This window comes from Mauremys reevesii, linkage group 8 (assembly GCF_016161935.1).
Source record: "Mauremys reevesii isolate NIE-2019 linkage group 8, ASM1616193v1, whole genome shotgun sequence".
Taxonomy (NCBI): Eukaryota; Metazoa; Chordata; order Testudines; family Geoemydidae; genus Mauremys; species Mauremys reevesii.
The window spans coordinates 104,213,978-104,237,137 of record NC_052630.1 but is presented as its reverse complement, the minus strand read 5'-3'; the positions used below and the strand labels follow the sequence as shown (position 1 = coordinate 104,237,137).

At 56.3% G+C, this 23,160-nt stretch overlaps 1 protein-coding gene across 2 annotated transcripts in view; it reads right to left on the bottom strand.

Moving 5' to 3' along the window:
- Positions 1-23,160, bottom strand: part of LOC120370714 (phosphatidylinositol 3-kinase regulatory subunit gamma) — a 393,090-nt gene that overhangs the window by 332,158 nt on the left and 37,772 nt on the right. For both annotated transcript variants that reach the window (XM_039485801.1, XM_039485802.1), the window contains exon 3: positions 7,331-8,107. In XM_039485801.1, the coding sequence (XP_039341735.1) occupies positions 7,331-7,640 (310 nt within the window). In that variant the 5' untranslated portion in view covers positions 7,641-8,107. The remainder of the gene's footprint in view (positions 1-7,330; positions 8,108-23,160) is intronic.

Here is a 23,160-nt window from a genome sequence, read left to right as displayed (position 1 = left end):
CATCTGCAAAGGGTGGGAAAACAGGCAATTGCCTTATGTTATTGTGTGTGGATAATTACCGGTGATGCTTAGAAAATGGGTCCACTTTCAAGTCCCCATGAAGCCTATTGTTCGCCTAAGGACTCGAGCTGTCACTAGAGGGCCTGAAACTGTATAAAAGACCCTTGGGTCCTGATCCTGTCATCCCAGACCTGCCTGATGCTTCATGAAGGGGAAGCCTAAGCCATAAGGACTGAGATCCCAGTCCTGATTGGACCACCATGAATACAAACACTGGACTACAACCTATGAACTATTTCGGAAAATACTCTTTGCATCCACAAAGCTCTCCATCTCTGCTATGAATCTGAATCTCAAGAACTGTACTCATGTCTGCACGTATATTGATCTTTTAACCAATACCGTCTCTCGTTTCCTTTTAAACACATTTTAGTTTAGTTAATAAGAATTGGCTGCAAGCGTGTATTTGGGTAAGATCTGAAATATTCATTAACCTGGGAGGTAATGTGTCTGATCCTTTGGGATTGGTAGAACTTTCTTACACACTGAATAAGATTTTCAGGAATCCTCATCATATTTGACGTGGGTACCTGGATGGAGGCCTGAGGCTGGGTTACTTTAAGGGAACTGTGCTGTTTGGACGTCTGAGTAACCAGTGAGGTAATAAGGAAGCTGTTTTATGCTGGTTTGGTGAATCTAAGTATTGGAACATCCACCTGCTTTGTGGATTGTCTGCCTCATTCTTTGCAGTTCACCCTCATTGAGTGAGCTCAGCTGGGCCCCCTGGGATCCCGGTCACACAGGAGTAGATAGTAAAAGTCCTGGACAGCTCACGGGCTGTGAATTTTTGTTTAAAGCCCATGACCTGTCCAAGACTTCTACTAAAAATACCTGTGACTAAAACATAGCCTTAACTATCAGCCTTTCATGTCTAGAGACCTGGGTTCAAACGTGGATCGAGTCACTAGGGAGCATTGGTGATGGTCAAACACCACAAACATTCTCCCTGTGAATATTTGTGGTGAGCGGCATCCCTGCCCCTTTGAATTGATCCTTCCCCAGAAGACGAAAACCGCCCAGCCCAGCTCAAAGATGGCAGAGGCACAAGGTGCTCTTCACCTGTGATCCTCCAGCCGAGGCTCGTTGACTGAAGTTCAGCAAGGCATTTCAGAGAACCGTGATCTGCTCGCGTTCACTGAATAAACCCGTCCTTCTGATGACAGACCGCGGAGCAGAGCAGGGCAGAGCATAACGAAGGCAGGCGTGGCACAGACAGCTTTAGAATAATAGAATATCAGGGTTAGAAGGGACCTCAAAGCAGGACCAACCGCCAACTAAATCATCCCAGCCAGGGCTTTGTCAAGCCTGACCTTAAAAACCTCTAAGGATGGAGATTCCACCACCTCCCTAGGGAACCCATTCCAGTGCTTCACCACCCTTCTGGTGAAATAGTGTTTCCTACTATCCTAAACCTCCCCCACTGCAACCTGAGCCCATTGCTCCTTGTTCTGTCTGTAACAGCTCTGCGCTGGCCCAGCACTTGCTGATCAGCTCACGCCTTGTGAGTCCGTACCACCCTTTCCATACGAAAGGCAGCCCACTGTACAACACAGAATAACACCGAACAAGGCAGCAACACCCCTCCTATGGTAGGGGGAGATGAAACAGGAGAGTCACTAGACACCTTTCCCTCTGAACAGCCAGGGGGGAGGGGGGCAGATACCACACCAGGATGGAGCTGGCCATCCTGGTGCAGGTCCTGACGCTGCCCACTTGGCGACGACGGAGAGTGGCAACGTCATAATGGCTGCCTCTTAATGCAATGTCGTAACGCATGCGTTATGATGAGGCAACGTCAGGAGGACACTCTGCATGCCTCAGATCAGGCGTCTGAGGAAGGGAGACTGGCCATAGCCCTTCCCCACTTCACAGCGGTGTTGCAAGGATGATTATGGTAAGGATCATTGGATGCTCAGGTGCTGCGGTGATGTATGGAGGGAGAGGCCTTTCATCCTCTGACAGGCCTGTCAAGCCAGCGTGCTGTCCGTCATCTTTTAAGAAGATGGTCTTTGTAACAGTCGTTGGCTAGCGATGTGTATTTGGGAACCTACAGTAGCTGCCTTTGGAGGTTAGGAGAACTGTATTCTTGGGGGAGTGGGTAGAAATCCCACAGAAACAGGCTGGAATATAGCCCTGATTGATGGCGACCTGTCAAACGTTAATTTAGGGCAATTCCCTGTGCAGCCACTTCTGGGTCCAGCTGAGTCTTTGGGTTAATGGTAGGGTGACCAGATGTCCCAATTTTATAGGGACAGTCCCGATTTTGAGGTCTTTTTCTTATATAGGCTCCTATTACCCCCCCCATCCCTAGTTAATGGTGATCGCTTTAAAAATAAAGAGTGAGCGGCCAGCTCTACAAACAGCTCCCTGTGGCGTGCAAACTGGGCTCGATCTGCCATTGCCCGGCCCCCGGTGTGGCTGCAAAGTAGGTGCAAAATGCTGCCATGCTCGGTAGCGGCTTTACTGGCTTTGCACGGGGTAAACAGCTGCAGGGAGGCAGGGCACGGCTGAATTTGGCCCCTCACTCCTGCAGAGCCCAGCCTGCTCCGGGAGAGCGAGCTGGATTCCGTGCTGCGCCCGGCGCATCGCCAACAGAACGGCCGGCTCAGTTTCTCTCGCAGAAGCGTCACTGCTGCTGTGGCGAGCCAGGTGGGTTTGCCAGTCCCAGGGGGAGTCTGCAGCATTAATAGTCAGGAATAGAAAACTTTAATAAGGATGCCCCTTCATGTCACTCCTTGGAGGCTAATCCTCCTTTAAATCAATCACATTCTCTGTGGGCATCTCAGGCATGGCATAATCCTGCCGCGCCATATGGGGCACTGCTACCACCCTTTGCTCCCAGCCACCCCCATGTCTTTGCAATGCTTTGCCGGGCCCTTTGAACACGAGGCTCGCTCATCGAGTTCAGGGAGGTGGCAAGGAAGGAAGGAAATCAGCAAAACTGCTTAATGCTCCAGCACGCTTCAAAACTACACAAGCCCTTTTGTTAACCTAGTTCGAAATCCCTGCATGAGACACAGACCAGGCAGCCAGACACCAGAGGATTGGAGATACTAAGCTGGTTCTGGAGAGAGTTCAGCCTTGGGTAGGTCACACTGTGTCGATCTGAATAAACCCCAGCAGAGGTCCCAGCCTGGAAGCAGACCGACCTTATGCCCGGAGAGAGATTTCTCCTTTATCACGTCCTGGCGGAGAGGAGAATGAACCAGGCTGGTTCTTTTTGCTCGGGTGCATTATGGAACTGCCGACGTGTTGCGATCAAGCAGAGGTTTTGGCTCACCCACATCCAAGCTGTACTCAGCGTTTTTTAAAGATTAAGTCAGTGGGGGCTGCGTGTGCTGGGCCCCTCTGACAGGCAGGGCCTCTTCAGTCAGGTGCCTAAATATGGAGGTAAGTGGCCCCCTGAGTTAAGTGCCTCAGTTTAGACACCTAAGTTTGAACACATCCCCCTTTAGACAATCTAGGTGCCTTTTAGCTCATGCAGTAGAGACTCATACACGAAGCTTCAGAGGTCCCAGGTTCGATCCTGCCCACCGATGACCAGGGTCGGCTGGTGTTACACTTATAGTCATAGACAAGGCAGACCAAGGGGGGAATTGTTATTCCCCATTTTGCAGATGGGAAACTGAGGCACAGAGAGGCTCAGTGACATGGCCAAGGTCACAAAGGGAGTCTGTGGCAGAGCAGGGAATTGAACCCAGGTGTCCTGAGTCCCAGCTCGGTGCCTTAACCCAGTGGTTCTCAACCAGGGGTTCGCACATCCCTGGGGTCCGCAGAGGCCTTCCAGGGGGTACAACAACCCATCTAGATATTTGCCTAGTTTTACCACAGGCCACATGAAAAGCACTAGCGATGTCGGTACAAACTAAAATTTCATACAGACACTGACTTGTTTATACTGCTCTATATACAATACACTGAAATGTAAGTACAACACGTATATTCCAACTGATTTCTTTTATAATTCTATAGTAAAAGTGACGAAGTCAGCAATTGTTCAGGAACAGTGTTGCTGTGACGTGTCTGATTTTGTAAGCAAGTCATTTTTAAGTGAGGTGAAACTTGGGGATACACAAGACAAATCAAACTCCTGACAGGGGTACAGTCGTCTGGAAAGGTTGAAAGCCACTGCCTTAACCCCTCCTCCCTCCAACAAAAACAGTCGCATAATCTGAAAGTCAGAGAGATGTGACGTTAGCCAGGGATTTCATGCCTTGAACCACTGCAGCAGTGAGACCCTGCAACCTAAACAGATTTATAAAACTGCTTGGCTTTGGGGAAAAAAATCCCAGCCGGTCTGACACCCTGATCTGCCTGCAACAAAGCCTTCCTCTCCATCCCTTCCCCTCTCTTTTGGGCAGCCGAATGGGGTCTCGAACACAATCACACACGTAGCAATGATCAGGCTGCAGTAACAACAACAACAAATCTAATTTTCTTCCCCAACAGATTGAGTTCTCCTCTCAAGCTACGGAACTGCATTGACTTCTCCAGAGTGACTCCTGACTTGCATGGGCCCAAGCGTGGGCGGAATCAGGCCATATACTCTGGGCATCCTCATTCAAACACAACACAGAGAAGGACACTGCTCATGCAGAAACCTGACCCAAGAACATTCCACCTGAGGCTCCACCCATGGTGTGCAACAAACTGAGGCATCGGACTTCACTGCTGAAGAATCAGTTTGCAGTCTACAAATATTTATACCTTTGCAACTCACCAAGAACCCTAGCTAGAAACGTCCTCCTGTTTTTAAGGGACTCCGTGAAAAGAGACAAGAGTCTGGCGTTCAGGATTTATGGGTTCTCCATACACCAAGAGCAGCCATGTATTTCCAAGTCAGAATGAGTTTTGATTAGCAACTGATCAAGAAAGAACTTCTGGTGAGAGCACAGTGCGTAACCGCACCTCTGCAACAATCTGCATGGAGATGATTCATATTTAAAGCTGCAAGACCCAGAAAACGAAGACAGGATAGATAAGATACACAACTGATTACACCAGAAATGAGCTTGGACGTCACTTTGGCAGGCTGAAAAGAGGGGAAAGGAAAGAGCAAGTGACAGTGAAGACTCTAAGCGAGGGAGGAACACACCGTCTTCCCTCTGCCATCGGTGGGTCCTTGAAAGGAAATCCTACACCTCTGCAGCCACACCTCTCAGAGGGGCGTATCTGTTAAGCCCGTACAGCTCCTCGCGTTCCTTTCTGTGCTCCCCCACAGCTGCAATAATTAGCTCTTACCAGGGCCGGCTCTGGCTTTTTTGCCGCCCCAAGCAAAACAAAACAAAACAAAACAAAACAAAAAAACAACCTGCGGGGTGGCCAGAGCCAGGGTGCAAACTTTCGGCTAGCGGGACTCCCTGGGCTGCAGACGTGCCCCGGGCAGTGGAGTGCGGGCCCTGGCTAGCAAGGGGGAGAGGGAGGGAGCGGGGAGGGAGAGAGAAGGGGGGGGGCAGGGCTTCCTTCAGCCAGGGCGCTCACCACGCAGCCCCTCCCGCTGCGCCGCCTGCCGGGAGGACTCGGTGCCGCTCCGGTTGGCGGGGAGGGAAGGACGCGGGCTTCTGGGCTTGCTGCAGACCTGGCACCGGCTGGGGCAGATGGAGTGCACAGCCGGCTCCCAGCAGGGCGCTTCCTTCCTCCGCGTCGCCATCCCCTACAAGGCAGCCAGAGCAGCAAACAGAAAAAGAAAAAAAAAGGGCGGCGTGCCGCCCTAGGATTGGCCGGAAGCCGCCCCAAGCACGAGCTTGCTTGGCTGGTGCCTGGAGCCGGCCCTGGCTCTTCCCCAGCACTTTCCAGCTACAGATCTCAGAAGAGCTGACCAAGGTGACAGCACTACACTCACGCCCCGTCCGACCCACTGACCAGTGGCCTCGCTGGGAGCTGGGCATTCAGTCTGTCTCTTGGCTCCCCAGGGTGGCTTGCTATGGGACCTTTTCTCCCTGCCTCCCTACCAGCTCTTGCACCCGACTGCCTGCAGAAGTGATGGGGCACTTAGCCCCTGGCTCCTGGGATCGCTTGCCGTGCTGCCAGTTTCTGTTTATCACTGGTACAAATCCAGACACGCTCCACTGAGCTGTACAACGCATGCTAAATGATCCCATTCATTCAGCCTCCGATTCGCTGCTCAGCCTGGCTCAGAGGAGCGACGGGCTCGGTGCATACGTCGCAACACGCTCGGAACAAAACCGACCGCATCCCCCCGCCCAGATCCGAGCCCCCCAAACTGTGAGCTGATCTGACCTCTGGGGCTGGCGTGCGTCTCCACTGGGACCCTGAGGGAGCTCTCGAGTCTGCCGTCCCTTATCCCCCCCACAGAGGTAATCCCACTTCCCAGAGGAAAACTGCAGCCCAAGCATCCAGAGCGCCCTGGATGACTTAATTCCCCCATTGTCAAGGAAGCTCCAGTCTCTTCCGCCGAGGATTGGGAGGCAGGACTACCTGGCAAACACCACACATCCGGGTGCCCACAGTGGAGCGAGCAGCGCCATCCTGCCCCAGCTTTGGTGGTTATTCAAAGTCACCCGTGACGCCAGCCAGTCGCCCCATGCCAGCTTGCTCCATGAGCCAACCCTGCCAGAACCGGATCTCACGCGGGCCGGTGTAAATCAAACAGGAGCGACGCCACTGAGGCCAGCAGAGTCCTACCCCGTAGAGAGTCAGCGCGCGACCAGGATCGAGGCCTCTAACAGACCTTGATGTGAGACCCCAGGCAGGACTCCATGCGAATGCCCCCCGGCACAGCGTGCTCCCAGCCGGCTCCCGTCGCTCCTGAGCCTCCGCCGCCGGTTAGGAGCATGTGTCCGGTTGGGCTCAACCACCCAGAGCCACATGTCCAGCCAGCCCCTGCTTTCTACATGCAAAGCCGAGCTTGGGGGAGGCGTCTTGGAGGCACGTACCCCACCCCGCTCCCCCCTCCGGAGGCGTGCTTGACGGCTTGCCTAGCAACCGCTTTCTGGGGGCAGGGGCCAGTTTTGCCCCACAGAGCCCATGGGGTTTGGGGCCCAGCTGCCTGACCTCCCCCCACGTGGAGACCGTGGGAGCTGGCTGAACGTAGCCCTGCCCCCAAAGAGGAGGGGGTGCATGGGCAGGGGGTCCCCGCGTTCCCTGGGAGATGGGCTCTCAGGGCAGGGCGGCTGACCTTAGCCTGGGGCCTCGTGGGTGGCTCCCCACAACATCCGCTCTGAGGAGTTTTGAGAGGCCGCTAGCCGGGGGGAGGGGAGCACACTCATCACACACACGTCCCCCTCCCCCATCCCCAGCTGGTACTCACCCCACAGCTGGCTGGTGGGGGTGGGGGGCACAGGCCTGGGCCGAGCCTTGAGAGCGCTGGGCACAATCCTCACAGGGCCCAGGTACTCCACATAGGTGCCCGGGAAGTCGCCCCGCTCCTTGGTGCGCTCGTTGAAGCCGTTCAGCCAGCCCTTGGGGCGCCTCTCGTCCCCCTCCTTGTAGTCGGCCGCGCCCAGCAGTCCCGCCTTGCTGACGGTGACCAGGTCCCCGGGGCACAGCGCCAGGTCCTCCTCTCGGCCCTTCTTATACTCGTAGAGCGCGCGGTACTGCAAACCGTCCGACGAGGCCATGGCGGGAAGCTGGCAGCAAGGGGTCACTCGCACGCCACGCGCTCTCCGCCGGGCCCAGCGGGCCTTGGGAGGGGCTGAGAAAGGGCAGTGGGCTGGGATCAGAGGTAGGTTGTGAGGGGCGAAAAGAGGAGGTCGGTAGAGCTGTGCCCAGAATGTCTAACTCTCCCCCCGGGCACCCCCAGAGTCGCAGCTCCGGCTGCCAGCCTCCCACTCCAGGAGTGCGGGGATCAGAGGCAGCCCCGAGGGGTCAAGAGCATGCAGCCATCAGCCCAGCCATCCATAATAATCCCAGTGCCATCCGCCGCCAGCTGTGCGCGTGAGGAGGAGATTGCGGTCGCCCGTCTCTCCCCCAGCTCGGGTGCAATCAAACGTTTCCCGCTACGCCCGCCAGCCTGGATGCTCTCCGTCTTCCCGGACGACGCTGCTTGGGATCCCGTCCTCTCAGTGATCGCCTGCCCGGTCCGGCCCTGCGGGAGAGAGAGAGAGAGAGAGACAGCGTATTAATGCTTAAATCATCATCATCTCAAAGCACCAACGGAGCCCAGCTTCCCACCCAAAATGCCACACCGGGACTGCGGGAGACACGGGCGTCTCAGCCAGGTCCCGCGTCCGCAGGGATGAGGCACCGCAGGCAAGAAAAGCGGGGACATGCGGCTGGAAAGGAGGAGAGACTGGGCATGATGCCCTCTCGCCATAGGACAGTCGTTAATATGCCTCTCCCAGCACACAACACTCCTCCAGAGGGCTGCCGAAAAGCCGTGCCAGGATCTGGTTAAATACGCGGAGATGGGGAATTTTTTGAAGGGGGGGGGTACATTTCAAAAATCACTTCAGGGAGACAACTGCCCGGGGAACACTCAACCCACGTCAAGTCAAAGCGAAGTGATTCCACGCAGCATCTGGCTACAGCCCAGGCATTTCGGAGAGAAGCCCGTCTGTGAGAGACAGCCAGTCATTCATCTCCCCTTTCCTCCGCTGCCCACCACCGCCAATGTGCACAGCTCTGAGGAGCAGAAAATAGCTAGCCACATGGAAAGACGGCGGCTTCCCCCCACCTCGAACACACACACGCACAGATCTGCTTCCTACCCTTGCCTCTCCACGCCACAGGCATCGCTCCACCAGCGCAGCCTGCGTCCGGCTGCAACAACTTACCCATGGGGCTGCAACTCCTGAAAAAGTGCATGCCTCTTACCATTCGGTGCCAGGCGTGTCCCGGCTCCGTCTGCCGCCTGCAGCTGCCCGGGGCTCCCTGCCAGCCGGGGAGAGCAGGGAAAGATGTGCCTGGGAAGCTGCCAAGTCTCTGCCCGCGCCCCCAGCCTCCCCTTTCTGGGGGAAGAGATTCCAAGGCAGGGTCCTTCGTGCAGTGCTCACGCTCCCCCCACCCACAGACCCCTTTGCGCTCCTGCACTGCTGCACTGTATTTCTAGGGTGATGTCAGTAGACACACCTCCTCGCTGGCTCTGATCTATAGGTCTCCTCGCTGCTGCGGCAGAAGGGAGCCAGGCGTGGGGAGGGAGCCTGGGAAGGAGAGAGGGAATGAGCCGCACGCAGAGAGAGTGAAGAGGATGTGAAAAGCAGGCGGGCACGGCCTGGCTCAGGGTTTGAGGAGGAGCCTCGGGCCCAGTTGGAGGGTAAAAATAGACAAGGCCGAGGGAGGGGAGGGAAAGATACATCGAGGGGAGGAAGGGAGAGGGGAAAGGAGGAGAGAAAAATGACCCTGGGGTGGGAGGGGAGCTGAAGCGAAAGGAGCTGATCCAGACAGAAGGGTCAGGCACAGGTAGATGGGGCAGGGGAGGGGATTGGCTGGGGATTACCCAAATCCCGTTAGATGAATTGCTTCCCTGGGGCTGCTCTGGAAGAGCTCTGGGAGCTAATCCCAGCTGGGCCAGGCTGAGCGGCGGGGTCTTCCCGGGGATGGCCGCTGCATTTCCTTGTATCTTGTCCAAGGCGTTGTATTTTGTAAAACCTCTCCCCACCACACACACACGCCCGACCCTTTCGGGGCCAGTTCCTGAAAAGCAGCAGGGTCTGGTTGTCTCAGCCCCCCAGTGGCAGCAACACCATAAGGCCACCGGGCTCAGAAACAGAGCCAGAGGCAGGGGAACCAACCCACAACAAGATGGTTGAGTTTAGCCAGGTTCCCCCGGGTCACGCCCGCATGGGCCGATAGCTGGTGGGTTCTTGTGGTCACCATCTGAGGGTAGAAGTCACGGTGATCGGAGAGGTGTGGGCAGCCCACGGGCTTGAACTACAGTACGCCATGCAGGGAGAGCTCAGGGAGGAGTCTGAAACCCTCCTTCAAACCTACGGGGAGGCTCCACCTGAGATCAGGGCCCCATTGTGCCAGGCACTGTCCACAGACATGGTGAGAGGCAATTCCCGCCCCCGAGAGCGTACAGTGTGAACAGACGAGACCGACCAAGGGTGGCAGGGGAAACTGAGGCTCGGGGCAGGGACGTGCCTCGTGCGAGGTTTAGCAGCACAGCCACATGACAGATGCTAATCAGATGGCTCAGTGTACGACTGGAAGGTGCTCGGATACCCCAGCAATGAGGGTGACGTGAGAACCTATGCAGAATAGAACCCAGGCGTCCCGAGTCCCATTCAGTGCTCTGGCTGTTGGACCGTTCTCTGAGGCGTTACAACCAGGCAAGCGTAGGGCTGGGACTTCTGCCAAACGCCAGCCATTTTATTGCCCCTCACCCCCCAAATCACCCCTCTGCCCCCCCCGGTCACTTTCACCCCCCGACACTCTGGCTGCATCTACACCACAGGTTAAGCAGTGACTCCAGCCCAGGTAGGCACATCCCTGCAGGAGCTGTAAGCTAGGGAGGTAGGGATGTGGTGACAAGAGCCTGAGCGTGGCCTAGCCGTCCCGGTACAAACCCAGCTACGTACTCGGGACGCCCACCACTGCGTCTCCATTGCCGTTGTTACCCGCGCTAGCTAGGTTAAAGCTAATGCTTGGTTAACTAAGGCACTGGTTCTCGACCGGGGCTCTGTGGCTCCCTGGGGGGCCGCGAGGAGGTTTCGGGGGTCTGCCAAGGACCAGGCTTCAGCCCCAGGCGACGGGGCGTGGGGACAGAGTGCCACCTCCACCCCCTGACTCACCTGCGCGGGCCCCGCCGCCTGCCTGGGTTGGGAGGGAGAGGCGGGAAACCAAGAATCGCAGCACCCCTGCAGCAGAAAGCTCTTCCCATGCCGTCAGTGAGGGCTGCCTCACAGCCAGTGACTCCACGAGCAGGCAGCAGCTAGCCGAGGAGACACCCCACCGCTCTGCCCTGCTATAGCAGCACTTCAGGGAGCAGGGCCAAACGGGAGGCAGAAATCTCGGCTGAGCACATGAGCCTGTGCAGATGCAAAAGAGGGGAGTGTGGGAAACACGCCAAGCCTCAGACATCACTCACTTTGCTTCCTAAGCAAGTTAGAGCACACGGGAAACAGGCAGGGGGAAACCGAGGCAGAGTTAAGCCCCCGTTCACCAGATACCTGGGTCGTACCCCTGTGCCGTGTGTTTATATCAAGGCCCTGATCAGCAAAGTACTTAAACATCCTCAACTTTAAGCGCACGCTTAAGTGGGATCTAAGTATGTTCTGAATCGTGTCCTTCAGGGCTTTGCTGAATTCATGTCCTAACGCCCACTGCCTATCAGACCCTACAAATACAGGCAGGAATGCTGATGGGGCCAGTTCCAATGTTGCCATCAGTAGCGAGGGTGGGGAGAGAGGTGGAGAGAATAGCAAAGGCTGATCAGAGGTGAAGGGTCAATACTGGAGTCATAAATAATGTAAATACACCAAGACCATCCCCCTCTGCTAAGTAACCCATAAAAAGACAGAGGAACAAGGGCTGCCAACTGCTGTGATTTTATCCCGAGTCTCGTGCTAGTGGAAGTTTTCTTAAAGCTCCAGCTCCTGGACTCAGGTGATTGAGAATCTCAGCTCTCGTTTTAAAAAGTTTCTAACCTTCTCTGTTGCTGACACAAGAGCTGGACCATCTGACTCCTAATGGCTCAAACATCTATTACTCTAAAATGAAAATCCCATGATTTTTTAAGCCAATCCCATGATTTCAGGGGCCCGACTCACCATTTTCAACCACATGAGGTTGGCAAAACTGGACCATACCCCCTTCACTTCTATGCTGGGTTGGATCTTTCCAGAGGCCTTGACCCCTGAGCCCTTTGGGGCAGGAAAAGGGGTTGCATAGGGGAGAGGGAAGAGCAGTGGGGTAGGTATAATTATCCATTGCTCTGGACACCCTGGGTCACAGGGTCCGAATGCACGTTGTCCCGGTTACAGGGCTAGCAGCACCTCTACCCCCCGACCCCGGGTCTCTGGCCTTGTGCCTTTACTTCCCCCTGCAATTCTCCACCCTTAGCCCCAATCCTGTGCTACTGCCCCCTGTGGATCGACCACGCTTCCCCAGCAGGTCCGACTGGCCTTGGGACGTGTCAATTCTTCCCTTCGGGGGCTGTGACCAGCGGTGAATCCAGCCCACTGGAAGCAAAGCAGGAGCACAGCATAGCGAGCAGATGGCTTTTGAAACAACACCCATCCGGCTCCCTTCCCATCCCTTGGCCCAGACCCTAGGCTGGGCTCTGCATTAACTCTCCGAGGTGTTGGGAGAGACACGTGACGTCTATGCCCCCCCCCCAAAACCCTTTGTCACAGGTTCTCGTGCAAATAGCGCCACTGACACAGCAGGCAGTGCTCGGGCAGCCCCAGAGCTGTGTAGGGGACACGCCCTAGGACTCTGGCCTGGCTCCACTCACCTAAGCAACGCCGCCCCGTCTAGGCTGCTATTAATACCTGTGCTACAGGCACGTGCAGTGTCTGTCCTCTCCTCCGCCTTGTGCTGAGCCGGACCTTCCCCCTCGAGCAGCCGCATGTGTCAGGGAAGGACAAATCCACACGGATGCCAGGAGACATTTCTTGCTTGCCCCGTCTAGTGCGTGTACCTGTTTTGCTGCACACTCCAGGTACCGTGCGTGGGCCGTGAATTCAAGCTTTGCGCCTAAGTGTCTCGGCTTTGCTATTCTAATGGCCCTAAAGGAAGGACGAGAGGCGCTGGGCTAGGAACTTGAGTGGATGTTGCAGAGGGCTGGGAGGAGGGGGATGTATCAGATCTGCGTGCGCCTCCTCTCCTCTCCCCATTCCCTTCCGCAGGTTAGACGACTTTCTGCACCCCGGCCCCTGGAGCCCATGCTGCCAGACTGCTAGAATTCACATTGTCATGGGAGCACCCCATCTTGGAGCGCTTTGCCTGCTCACCCCCAGCTTAGAGCTGGGCCTGGTGACGCATTTCATCCGGGTGCTTATTTTCAGCAGCGCAACGCAGCCCTCCGGGGAGCCGGCTTCCTCGCCGAGTTTGCCAGGAGAAATGACTCACGTTAAGTGGCGTTGTTATTATAACGGGCTCCGATTCGCCAGGGCTGGCGCGATCCCACGGCAAGGAGGGAGGGAGTCCTGGGGTGTCACCAGCGAACGACTCGTTGGGTGCGCTACGTATATGGCTATATCGGAGGCTGTGCTGTGCGTCGACGTGGGAGCCTCGCTCACGTGGACTGGGTGCCTCTGTGGGTCGGAGCCTTTCACCTCGCGGGCCTCAGTGGCTGACGATCACTGCCATCTGCTTGGGCTGTTTGGGGAATGAATTGGGGGGAGGAGGGTTCTTAAGTCTCATTCCTAGTGGCCATGCCATGAAAACCAACCCCACAGCTGGGCCCCACATTGCCACCCTCAACCTAGAGGCTGAGAAGTAACTGGCCCATGGAGTCTTGGGGCCAGATCCTGAGCCAGGGCTCGTAAGCAGACACACAAGGGTGTCCTTTGTGTTCCCTTCAGGCGGGGGTTGCTTTGTGCCAGGCTTCTGGAAAAGGCGGTACCAAGTTGTGCCAGCGGGGATCTGCCCAAAGAGGGCATGGCATAGGTAGGGCCTGCTGCAATGAATCCTAGAATCTCAGGGTTGGAAGGGACCTCAGGAGGTTCTAGTCCCACCCCCTGCTCAAAGCAGGACCAACCCCAACTAAATCATCCCAGCCAGGGCTTTGTCAAGCTCTATGCCAACAAAGGAGTCTCCTGCTGCTTGTCTGTCTGGTTTTTATTCCTAGCCTTCTGTTTAGTTAATTACCTCTTACAATTTCCATCCTGCAGAAATATCTACAGAGCCATTCCTGGCCTCTGACCTGCCCTCAGCATCAATAGTGTGGTGAGTGTATCTGATCTGGGTCATAGGTCCTATTCCGCTAACTCTAATGGGGGTTCTTCTGTAGCTCCGCTGTGGGGGAGAGGGACTGCGTTTTGCTGCCCCCTCTGTGAAGCCCCCGGGGGCAGGCACAACAGGGACAGCTGCGGAGACCTAGCTAGGAGTGGGCTTTGCGTTTCTGTAGTGCCTTCCTTCCGTGGGTCTCGAACTGCACCCAAACCTGAATTCACCCTCGCAGCACCCTTGGGTGGCTTGACGGGTGAGAGCTCCTGGACTGTGTAATGCAGCGAGCAGTCGCTGCTGGCGTCCCCACATCCAGGCTCTACACTGGGGCAAGTCCCCACAAGATATGGACGGAAACCAGCTACAGCACCCAGGGATTCGTGTCGAATGCTGAGCTAGGTCTCTGGGCATGAATTCAGGCTTTGTGCCAGGCTTCTGGAAAAGGCGGTACCAAGTTGTGCCAGCGGGGATCTGCCCAAAGAGGGCATGGCATAGGTAGGGCCTGCTGCAATGAATCCTAGAATCTCAGGGTTGGAAGGGACCTCAGGAGGTTCTAGTCCCACCCCCTGCTCAAAGCAGGACCAACCCCAACTAAATCATCCCAGCCAGGGCTTTGTCAAGCTCTATGCCAACAAAGGAGTCTCCTGCTGCTTGTCTGTCTGGTTTTTATTCCTAGCCTTCTGTTTAGTTAATTACCTCTTACAATTTCCATCCTGCAGAAATATCTACAGAGCCATTCCTGGCCTCTGACCTGCCCTCAGCATCAATAGTGTGGTGAGTGTATCTGATCTGGGTCATAGGTCCTATTCCGCTAACTCTAATGGGGGTTCTTCTGTAGCTCCGCTGTGGGGGAGAGGGACTGCGTTTTGCTGCCCCCTCTGTGAAGCCCCCGGGGGCAGGCACAACAGGGACAGCTGCGGAGACCTAGCTAGGAGTGGGCTTTGCGTTTCTGTAGTGCCTTCCTTCCGTGGGTCTCGAACTGCACCCAAACCTGAATTCACCCTCGCAGCACCCTTGGGTGGCTTGACGGGTGAGAGCTCCTGGACTGTGTAATGCAGCGAGCAGTCGCTGCTGGCGTCCCCACATCCAGGCTCTACACTGGGGCAAGTCCCCACAAGATATGGACGGAAACCAGCTACAGCACCCAGGGATTCGTGTCGAATGCTGAGCTAGGTCTCTGGGCATGGGACTCCGGCAGCTCCGCTTGGAGGCAGTTTCTCTGGGCTGCGGGAAAGCAGCTGCACCTGGCGCACTCGGCCTATCAGACCAGCCGTCTCAGGGCCTGAACTCGGGGGCGTGGGAACCCCAAGGAACCAGAGCCCCTCGCCCACAGCTCAAGTGCCATGAACTCAGCAGGCAGCTCTTGTGCTGTACCTGGCTATGGGAACTCAGTGCTGTCTCCGGCCCCGCAGCCTATCTGCATAGGCATGTCCCCCATGAATCCATTCAAAATGGCCGCTGTTAGCATGAGTCGTCCACACTGTGCTCTCTCCAGGGACACTGGCTAGTCTCATTTCCTTTAGCCCATACAGGCAAAGTACATGTCTGCTGGGACCACCTTTTCCTCAGCTGCTTCTGGATACATGGGTGGTGGGCTTTGGGGTGTTGCCAGCCCCAGTCAAAAATCATGAGTCAGGCCCCAGAAAATCACGAGATTGAAATTTAAAACCACAATAAACGTAGGGGATCTTTCTCTTCGCCTTGGAGCCGCACCGGAGTCACGTTCTCAAGGTTTTCTCTGCAACCACGTGGGCTAGAACACGGTTTTCTTTCAAATGAAAGCTGAGAGTCTTGTGCCACCCATTCCAGCAGCTGGGGATGATACTCCAGTGATGGGGAAAAGTATAAGATCTGTCACAGGTCCTTACTGCTCCCTGTAAGCACTGCAGTCCTTACGTGACACCCATTGCCATAGGGCCTGAATGCATCACAATCTTTGGTCATTGTTTAACCTGCTAACATCCCCAAAGGGTATGGATTATCCCCATGTTACAGAAGGGAAACTGAGGCAGAGAGGGCCGAGTGATTTGCCTAAAGTCATCCAGAGCGAAGAATTGAACTTAGATCTCCCAAGACCGAGGCTAGTGCGCTAACCACTGGGCCATCCTTCTTCTTAGAGCCCTATGAGACTGATGCTCTCACAGGCTCATGGCCCAAGATCTTATACTTGATGCCTGACCATCCTAGCCCAAGCACGTGGCCTGCGGCACAGGTGCAGATGTGATTGCATCAGCCTCTTCTCCCCTTCCTCTTTTGCTTCCTCCTCGGGGAATGGTTAGGAAGTCACCCAGCAGGGCAATTCCTTAGCACCCTTGAAACGTTCCTGGCAGCTTGCGCTGGTGGCACCACAGCCCTGAGGGTAACAGAAGTTGCAACGGGCAGCCTGGCGGGGGTTAATAATTGGCTGGATCCCTTCAGTGCCCCTTTGCAAAGGGGACGGTGGAGTGGGGCCACATCGTCTTTATCACGTTGGGGGACGTTTGGCCGCAAGAAGCCGGAGCAAGCTGGATTTCTGCCGGTGAGTTGTGTGAAGGATGGGGGGTGGCCCTGTAATAAATGATGAACTCTCTAAAGTCTGGACATTTGTCCAGTTGCAACAAGAAAACATGGGGCTGATTCAAGAAGAGGGGGCCTGCCTGTCGGCAGGACAGCATACCGCCCATTGGCTGACTCTCAAGAGACAACGCAGGAGCGGAGACCCTAGCTCCCACCCCGGGACTTGCTAGGGGGTCCCAGCTGGTAACTTGGACTCTGGCAAGCAGGGTTCAGCTCCCTGCAGGACCTTGGCAACTCAGATTTTCAAAGGTATTTAGGCTCCTAGTGGGATTTCACAAAAAGCACTGACATGGGTTAGGCATCTACCTGCCACTGACTTCCAATGGGAGTTAGGCACCTACCTGCTTAGACACTTCCGCAAACCCCACTAAGCGCCTATCTGCATTGCTAGGCTCCCAAATACCTTTGTAAATCTGGCCCTCAGCCTCTCTGGGCCTCGGATCCCCATCTGCAAACGGGGCGAACAGCCCTTCCCTACGGCCCGGGATTGTTCGACAGGGAACACGTTCAAGATTGCCTGGTGCTCGGACCCTACGGGAGCCGGGAGGCAGATAAATACCCTCGAGTGGCAGATGGTAAAGTGAAGCCAGAGTCATTCAACCAAACGATGCTCTGGAGATCACGAGCAGTGCACTGGTTTCCATGCCTACAGTTCTCTGTACCGCCTGCTCGACGGTCTCTGTTTACTCCAAATAGAGGTGGAAAGATTATTAAACATCATAGCACAGAAGTGAGCGCTAGGGTTGTTTAACCCCTGCTGCACCGTCTATCGCTTGAGTGGCGCACTGACAACGTGATTTAAACCTGAAACAGAGGGAGCAATCGGAGCGTGTCCATGAAGTTACAGAAAGAATTCGAGTTAATCTATGGACTCAGTGACCAGCAGTTTTGTGCGTGTGGGCGCAGTGAGTCAGAGAAACGAGGTGATTTCACCTGCGTCTACAACACTGGTGAGACCGAACCTGGAATTCTGTGTCCAATGCGGGTGGCTGCATGTTTTAAAGGTCACTGAAACCTGGAGCGGGTGCAGAAAAGAGCCAGAACAATTATCCAAGAGCTGGAGAAAATACCTGACAGCGAGAGACAGAAAGGGTTAATCTGTGCAGTTTATCGAAAAGCCTGAGAGGTGGCTTGATTATGGCATCTAAGTACCTTCATGAGGAGAAAATGTTCAGGTACTAAAAGGCTCTTTCCTACAGCAGAGAAAGGCAGACAAGAGCCAGACAAATTCAAATGAGAAGCGATGCACAAATTTTTAACTGCAGGGATGATTAAGCACTGGAACAAACTGCCAAGGGAAGTGGTGGATTCGCCAGCTCTTGAAATCTTCAGATCAAGACTGGGTGCCTTTCTGGAAGATCTGCGTTAGCCAGACACGTGTTACTGGGCTCAATGCAGGAGCGCCAGGATGCAATTCTCTGGCTTCTGTTTATACGTAAAGTCAGAGCAGAGGATCTGATGGTCCCTCCTAGCCTTAAAAACTATGAAACTCAGACGATGTCTACACTACAGCCTATGTTGGCAAACCGTATGTCACTCATGAGCGTGAATATTCCACCCCTGAGCGACATAAATTACACCGATATAAGAACCGGTGTGCGCAGCACTATGTTGGTGGGAGAGCTTCTCCCGCTGACGTAGCTTCTGCTGCTTGCAGAAGTGGGTTTCTTTATGCCGACGGGAGCGCTCTCTCCTGTTGGCAGAGAGTGGCTTTACCAGACACGCCTCACCGGCACAGCTGGATCGGTCCAGTCGCGCAGCGCTGCACATATTGACGCGGCCTCGGAAACAGCAGGATTGGTCTAGCGCCAGCAGAACTCAGCGTAAACAGGGCAGCTGAGTGCCAGGAAAGGGCCAGAATTAAAGGGCAAAAAAAGGCTGAAAAGGGAGAACTGGGTGTTTAACACCCTAGTCTGGCCTCTCACCCAAGCGACCCCGTAACTGGAACGGTGCTGGGTACCCACATTCCTAACGAGCTGTAGGAATTCCAGCCTCCGCGTCCAAGCACTAATTACTGTCCGTGTCCCAGCCCCCTGGTGCAAACGCATGCCAAGAGACAGAGCCGCTCCCATCCGCTGGATGGACCCAGGGCGGGAGGGGAAACGGTCACAGAGACGGGAAGAGACTTGCCCCGAGTCACCCAGCAGGTCTATGGCAGAGCTGGGGCTAGCACCCAACCAGTGCCCTCTCCACTAGCCTGCCCTGCCTAGGGAGGACAGGGGTAGATTGTAGAAGTACCCGCTTTCAGCCCTGCCCCCCTCACCCAATCTACTGCTCCCCACAACCCAGATGACTCGCAGACATCAGCAAGGAATCGCTGTGAGCCTGAACCCACTGCATTTGTCTCCGGAGAGGAACTCCTGGGAGAGGACAGCCCAGAGCCAGGGACCCATCCCCTGCCCTGAGTTAAGGCCCCTGCAGCAAGCCGGGGGCAGGACGGGCTGCCAGGCACCCCCCTCTCCCCATGCTGAGATCTGTGCGTGCAAAGCCTGCCCTGGTGCACCGTGCCATAAATGTGTCACGTGCCCGTCGGGATCCCAGGCAGCGTGGCTGGCCGAAGCTGCCACGGCACATTAGAGAGTCACTGGAGCAGTGTGTGCACCGGAGCGAGGGCAGCACGTTATGTAACTAACGCTATTCCCAAGGAAACAGCCACGTGGGTTGGGTCCAGCTCCGGGGTGAAACGTGCTGGCCCTTGCCGGAGCTCTGCGGGGCCCGGCCCTGCCTGGCTCCCTGTGCCGAGCTGGTTGAGAGGAAGGCTGGCCTGGGGGTTAGCCCCACTAGCCCAGGACGTGGTGGACCTGGGGTTATGCACAGGCTTCCAGGGTGACCTCAGCCACAGGCTTCCAGGGTGACCCTAGGGTAGGGCTACATCAGTGGTCCTCAAACTTCTCAGGGTCACGTCCCCCCACCCTGTCCGTGCCCCTACCCCCGAGCTGGGGCTGGCTGCGGCTCCGGGGGGGAGGGGAGGGGAGATGTGGATGGGGGTAAGCAGGCCGAGGCTAGGGCCACAGCTGCGGGGGAGTCTAGGGCCATGAGTGGGGCCAGGAATGGAGCTGCAGCCAGGGGGTGGGGGGCCAGGCCGGAGCACAGCTGGGAGCGGGAGCAGGGCCGGGTGGCACCCCCTCCCCTCTCCCCGCCGGGGGCTGGCCTGAGCCCTGCCACAGCCCCTCAGAATGCTCCTCTGCGCCCCTAGGGGGGCTCACCCCACAGTCTGGGGACCTCTGGTCTCCACCGTCTGCCCCTTACCGGGGCGTGAGGCCTACATACGCTGCACGCCCCCCAAGCCGGGTATAAACAGCAGCGTAGCGGGTGAGAGCAGGCGGGCCGAGCCATGCCCCAGCCCCTAGGGACGCGCTCCATGCGGTCCCAGCACCGCCTCCCCCGGCTACACGGCTGTTTTAGCAGCGTGGCGCCCCGCTGCCGCCCCCCACCAGAGCCTTCCACTGACATGTAGCGGTTCAGGGCAGTGCACCGGCACGTAGCTACGGGTGCCCTGCATGCTGCCAGCGCCGGAGTGCAGCATAGCTCCGGCCTCTGTCTCTCTGGGCCTCAGGTCCCCATCTCTGCAATGGGGTAAGAGCCCGGCCCTGCCTGCCGGGGGCAGGGGGCAAGGATAAAGGCACTACAGGTTGTATGTGGCTCAGACACTGTGGTGATCAGCTACGTCAGTACCTGAGATAGACAGATGGAGGATCAGGGCCTAGGTTATAATTATTTGCATCCCAGCAGCCTCTGCCCAGACACAGCGAGAAGCAGTTTCTGCCTCTGAAGAGCTTAGGGGCTAAGTAGCCAAGACAGACAAAGGGTAGGGAAGGGAAACTGAGGCACATGGTGTTGGGGGCGGAGTGACTTGCCCAAGGTCACTCAGCAAATCACTGGCGGAGCCAGGAACAGCTCTCAGGTCTCCCGACTCCCAGTCCCGTGCGCTAACCACCAAATCCCACCACACTCATTGCTAAGGTGCGAGGGCCTAACCTGCAGGTTGGCGTAGATCTACCATGCAAGCGGGACGCCCCCAAGCTAGCACTGATCTAACGAGCGCGGGTACCAAGAGCCGTCGAGCTGCAGCAGCCCGGGCTGGACAAGACCCCTCCCCCCCCCCCCCCAGGACCCTGGCTGTGGCCGGCCCGTGCTGCCGCAGCATCGCTGCTGTCGTTACTGGAGCTAGTCACATCACTGCTGGCTCTCGCGTCTGCCTACAGGTGCGGCAGGCACACCTCCGCCAAGCGCCTTGGTTTATTTACAGGGACCCACGTACAGCCTTGTTCTATGACGTCTGGGGGATGCGATTAGCACAAATGCATTGAAGCGCCGTTAGAGTTAAAAAACCCCCAAACAACCCTATGTGAATAAAACCTACAGCATCACCTTAGACAGTGTGCGTTTCCCCGGGGGCCCTGAGTCGCTTCTCTCCAGTGACGCAGAGCAGCTAACTTCCGCCAGCCCAGCTCTGGGACAGCAAGCCGGGGGCTGCAATGCTACCCCTCCCCAGCCACACAACCTTCCAGTGACAAGATCCTTTATCGCTATGGCTAGTGCGAGAGGTTGGACGAGCCCAGTTGGGATTGCAGAGCTGGGGAGGGGAGTTTGCAGTAGAAACAGCTGGGGGGAAAAAATAGCTTTGACTTTTTAACTGAGACCCTTTGATGGAAAATCAGAGATGAAATATAGAACAGAACCGCCAGAGTCCCTGTGCTGAGTAACTCCAGTTAAAAGAGACATCAGGCTTCAAGGCTTTACCCTGGGAACCAACAGTGGCCAGAGAGCAATCACTGGGGGGCTTATGAAAGCTTTTGATAATTCAGGGACACCTCAGGCATGTTCCTTACATGCAGCTGGTTGCAGGGTTCCGTGGTCCCAAGTCATCTGGGACCATGGGCTATCTGGGATTCTGCTACCCTTGTTGCTAGATCATATCCAGTTTTGTGGGATTTACACTGGACCTGGTCTCACTCTCCAGGGCAAAGTGGAAACCGACCTGCTCTTTGCACAGCCCAGCAGAGAATTCAATACAGCGCGTGGGGTTGTCTCAAATCAGCATTGTTTGCCTTTGCTCCAGCAGCCTGCAGGACCAGAGGAGCACTGCAAACCTACAGCCGCAGCTCTCTAAGGGACAGGCAGCCTGTGCGGTAAGCAAACCATCTGGGATCTCCTCCAGCCTCACGGAGCTTCAGATGGGCTTCTGGGAGAGCACAGCTGGAGCAGCTGGCTTGCACCCAGCACGCGCTGCATCTGGACGCTGCCGAGCCTGCCTCAGAGCACCGAGCGGAGCTGCCACCCTGCTCTCTGTCCTTTGGGAATTTTAAGGACTGGAAATTAAATCTGCAATCTGGACACAGCTAATTCACTGGGCTCCTTTCTCCCGTCCGCAAAGAGCAGAGCAGGCATTGCCATGGCGAGGGAGGCCCCTTCCGGACTGAGGAGTAAGTCTCTGATCCAGAGAGAGTGCAGTGTGTAACTCACCGCAACCTTCTGCAAACTCGGAGACACAAAATGGCAGCAGCCTCAGCGGCTGGCCCCCAGGCGGGGGTGCCTCTCCCTTTAAAGGCACAGTACACAGAAAACAGGTGCTACACACACCGCAACCAGTTCCCTCTTTCGGCCCTGTTCATAATGGCACGTGGCTGCTAACAAGCGAGGGATGCTACACTGCTCGTTTCTTGGTGGGGGGGCGGGTGCTGTATGTGGAGCCACCCACCATTGCAGCACTCCCTGCTGTCAGGTCACGGTGCTGCAGGGATCTTTGTCTCCAGCGCCTCCCAGCGATTGCCCCTGTGGCTCTGCGATGGCCTGTTTCCATCCGGGACACTCAGGGCCTACCGTCCAGCCAGGTCCCCCTTTTCCCACTTCTGTCTCCTTCTAAGAGGTTCAAGGATCCACACTCACATCCCAGCTGAGGATCCTTCCACCCCCTCGGGCCTCACTAAAATTCATTGCTCCTCAGCTTTACTCCCGCACGCTGGGCTGAGCGCTGCCCCCTAGGGCTATTTCCTCCTCCCAGCACGGTTTCCCCACTGCCTCCCCTCCCCAGGGGCTCTGGCAGCTTTTCCCTGCTTCTTAAAAGCCCGAACTCCAGGCCTCCTAAGGGAACCAGACCTGCTCCAGCAGCCTTCCCCAAGCAAGCACTCTCCTTGCTGGCTGCTTTCGGGCGGCCCTGAGCCAGCCAGACACAAGCGGCTGCGTTCTGGACAGCTGTTTACTTGTGCAGAAGCGAGTTTGCTTGCTGAGAAATAAATTACTGACATGCTGGCCCCATGCACGGAGAGGGGGACGGGAAAGACTGGGCCAGACTAATTCCTGCCTCAGTCCTACTGCCTGCGACTCGTGTTCGGAGGGCCGAGGGGGGAAGGATCCTGCAGCCTTTTTTGCTTTCACGGGGGCTGGTGAAATGGGCCAAATTGACAGATCCCAAGCAGCCATGCTGAGCCATACTTCCCTGCACTGCCTGAGCAGCCCAAAGGGGCCTGATACTGGCGGCAACTAGCCGGCCGAAAGTCCCCTGGTAGGGGGAGCTCTCAGCCGATGTCATTTTGGGGGAGCCCTCTCTGGCGCCTGCCCCTGGGATGGTGGTGATGGCAGGGGAGAGCACAAGAGGTGTGGGGGGGAGAGACACTGGTCCACAATGCTGATCATCCACGGGTGTAAGTTAGAGTAGCCCCATAGCTGCTCTAACTCATGCTGCGGCTGGAGCCAACATAAACCTGCCCACACAGTCAGGGTCACAGGCTCCCTGACATCCCCCCCACC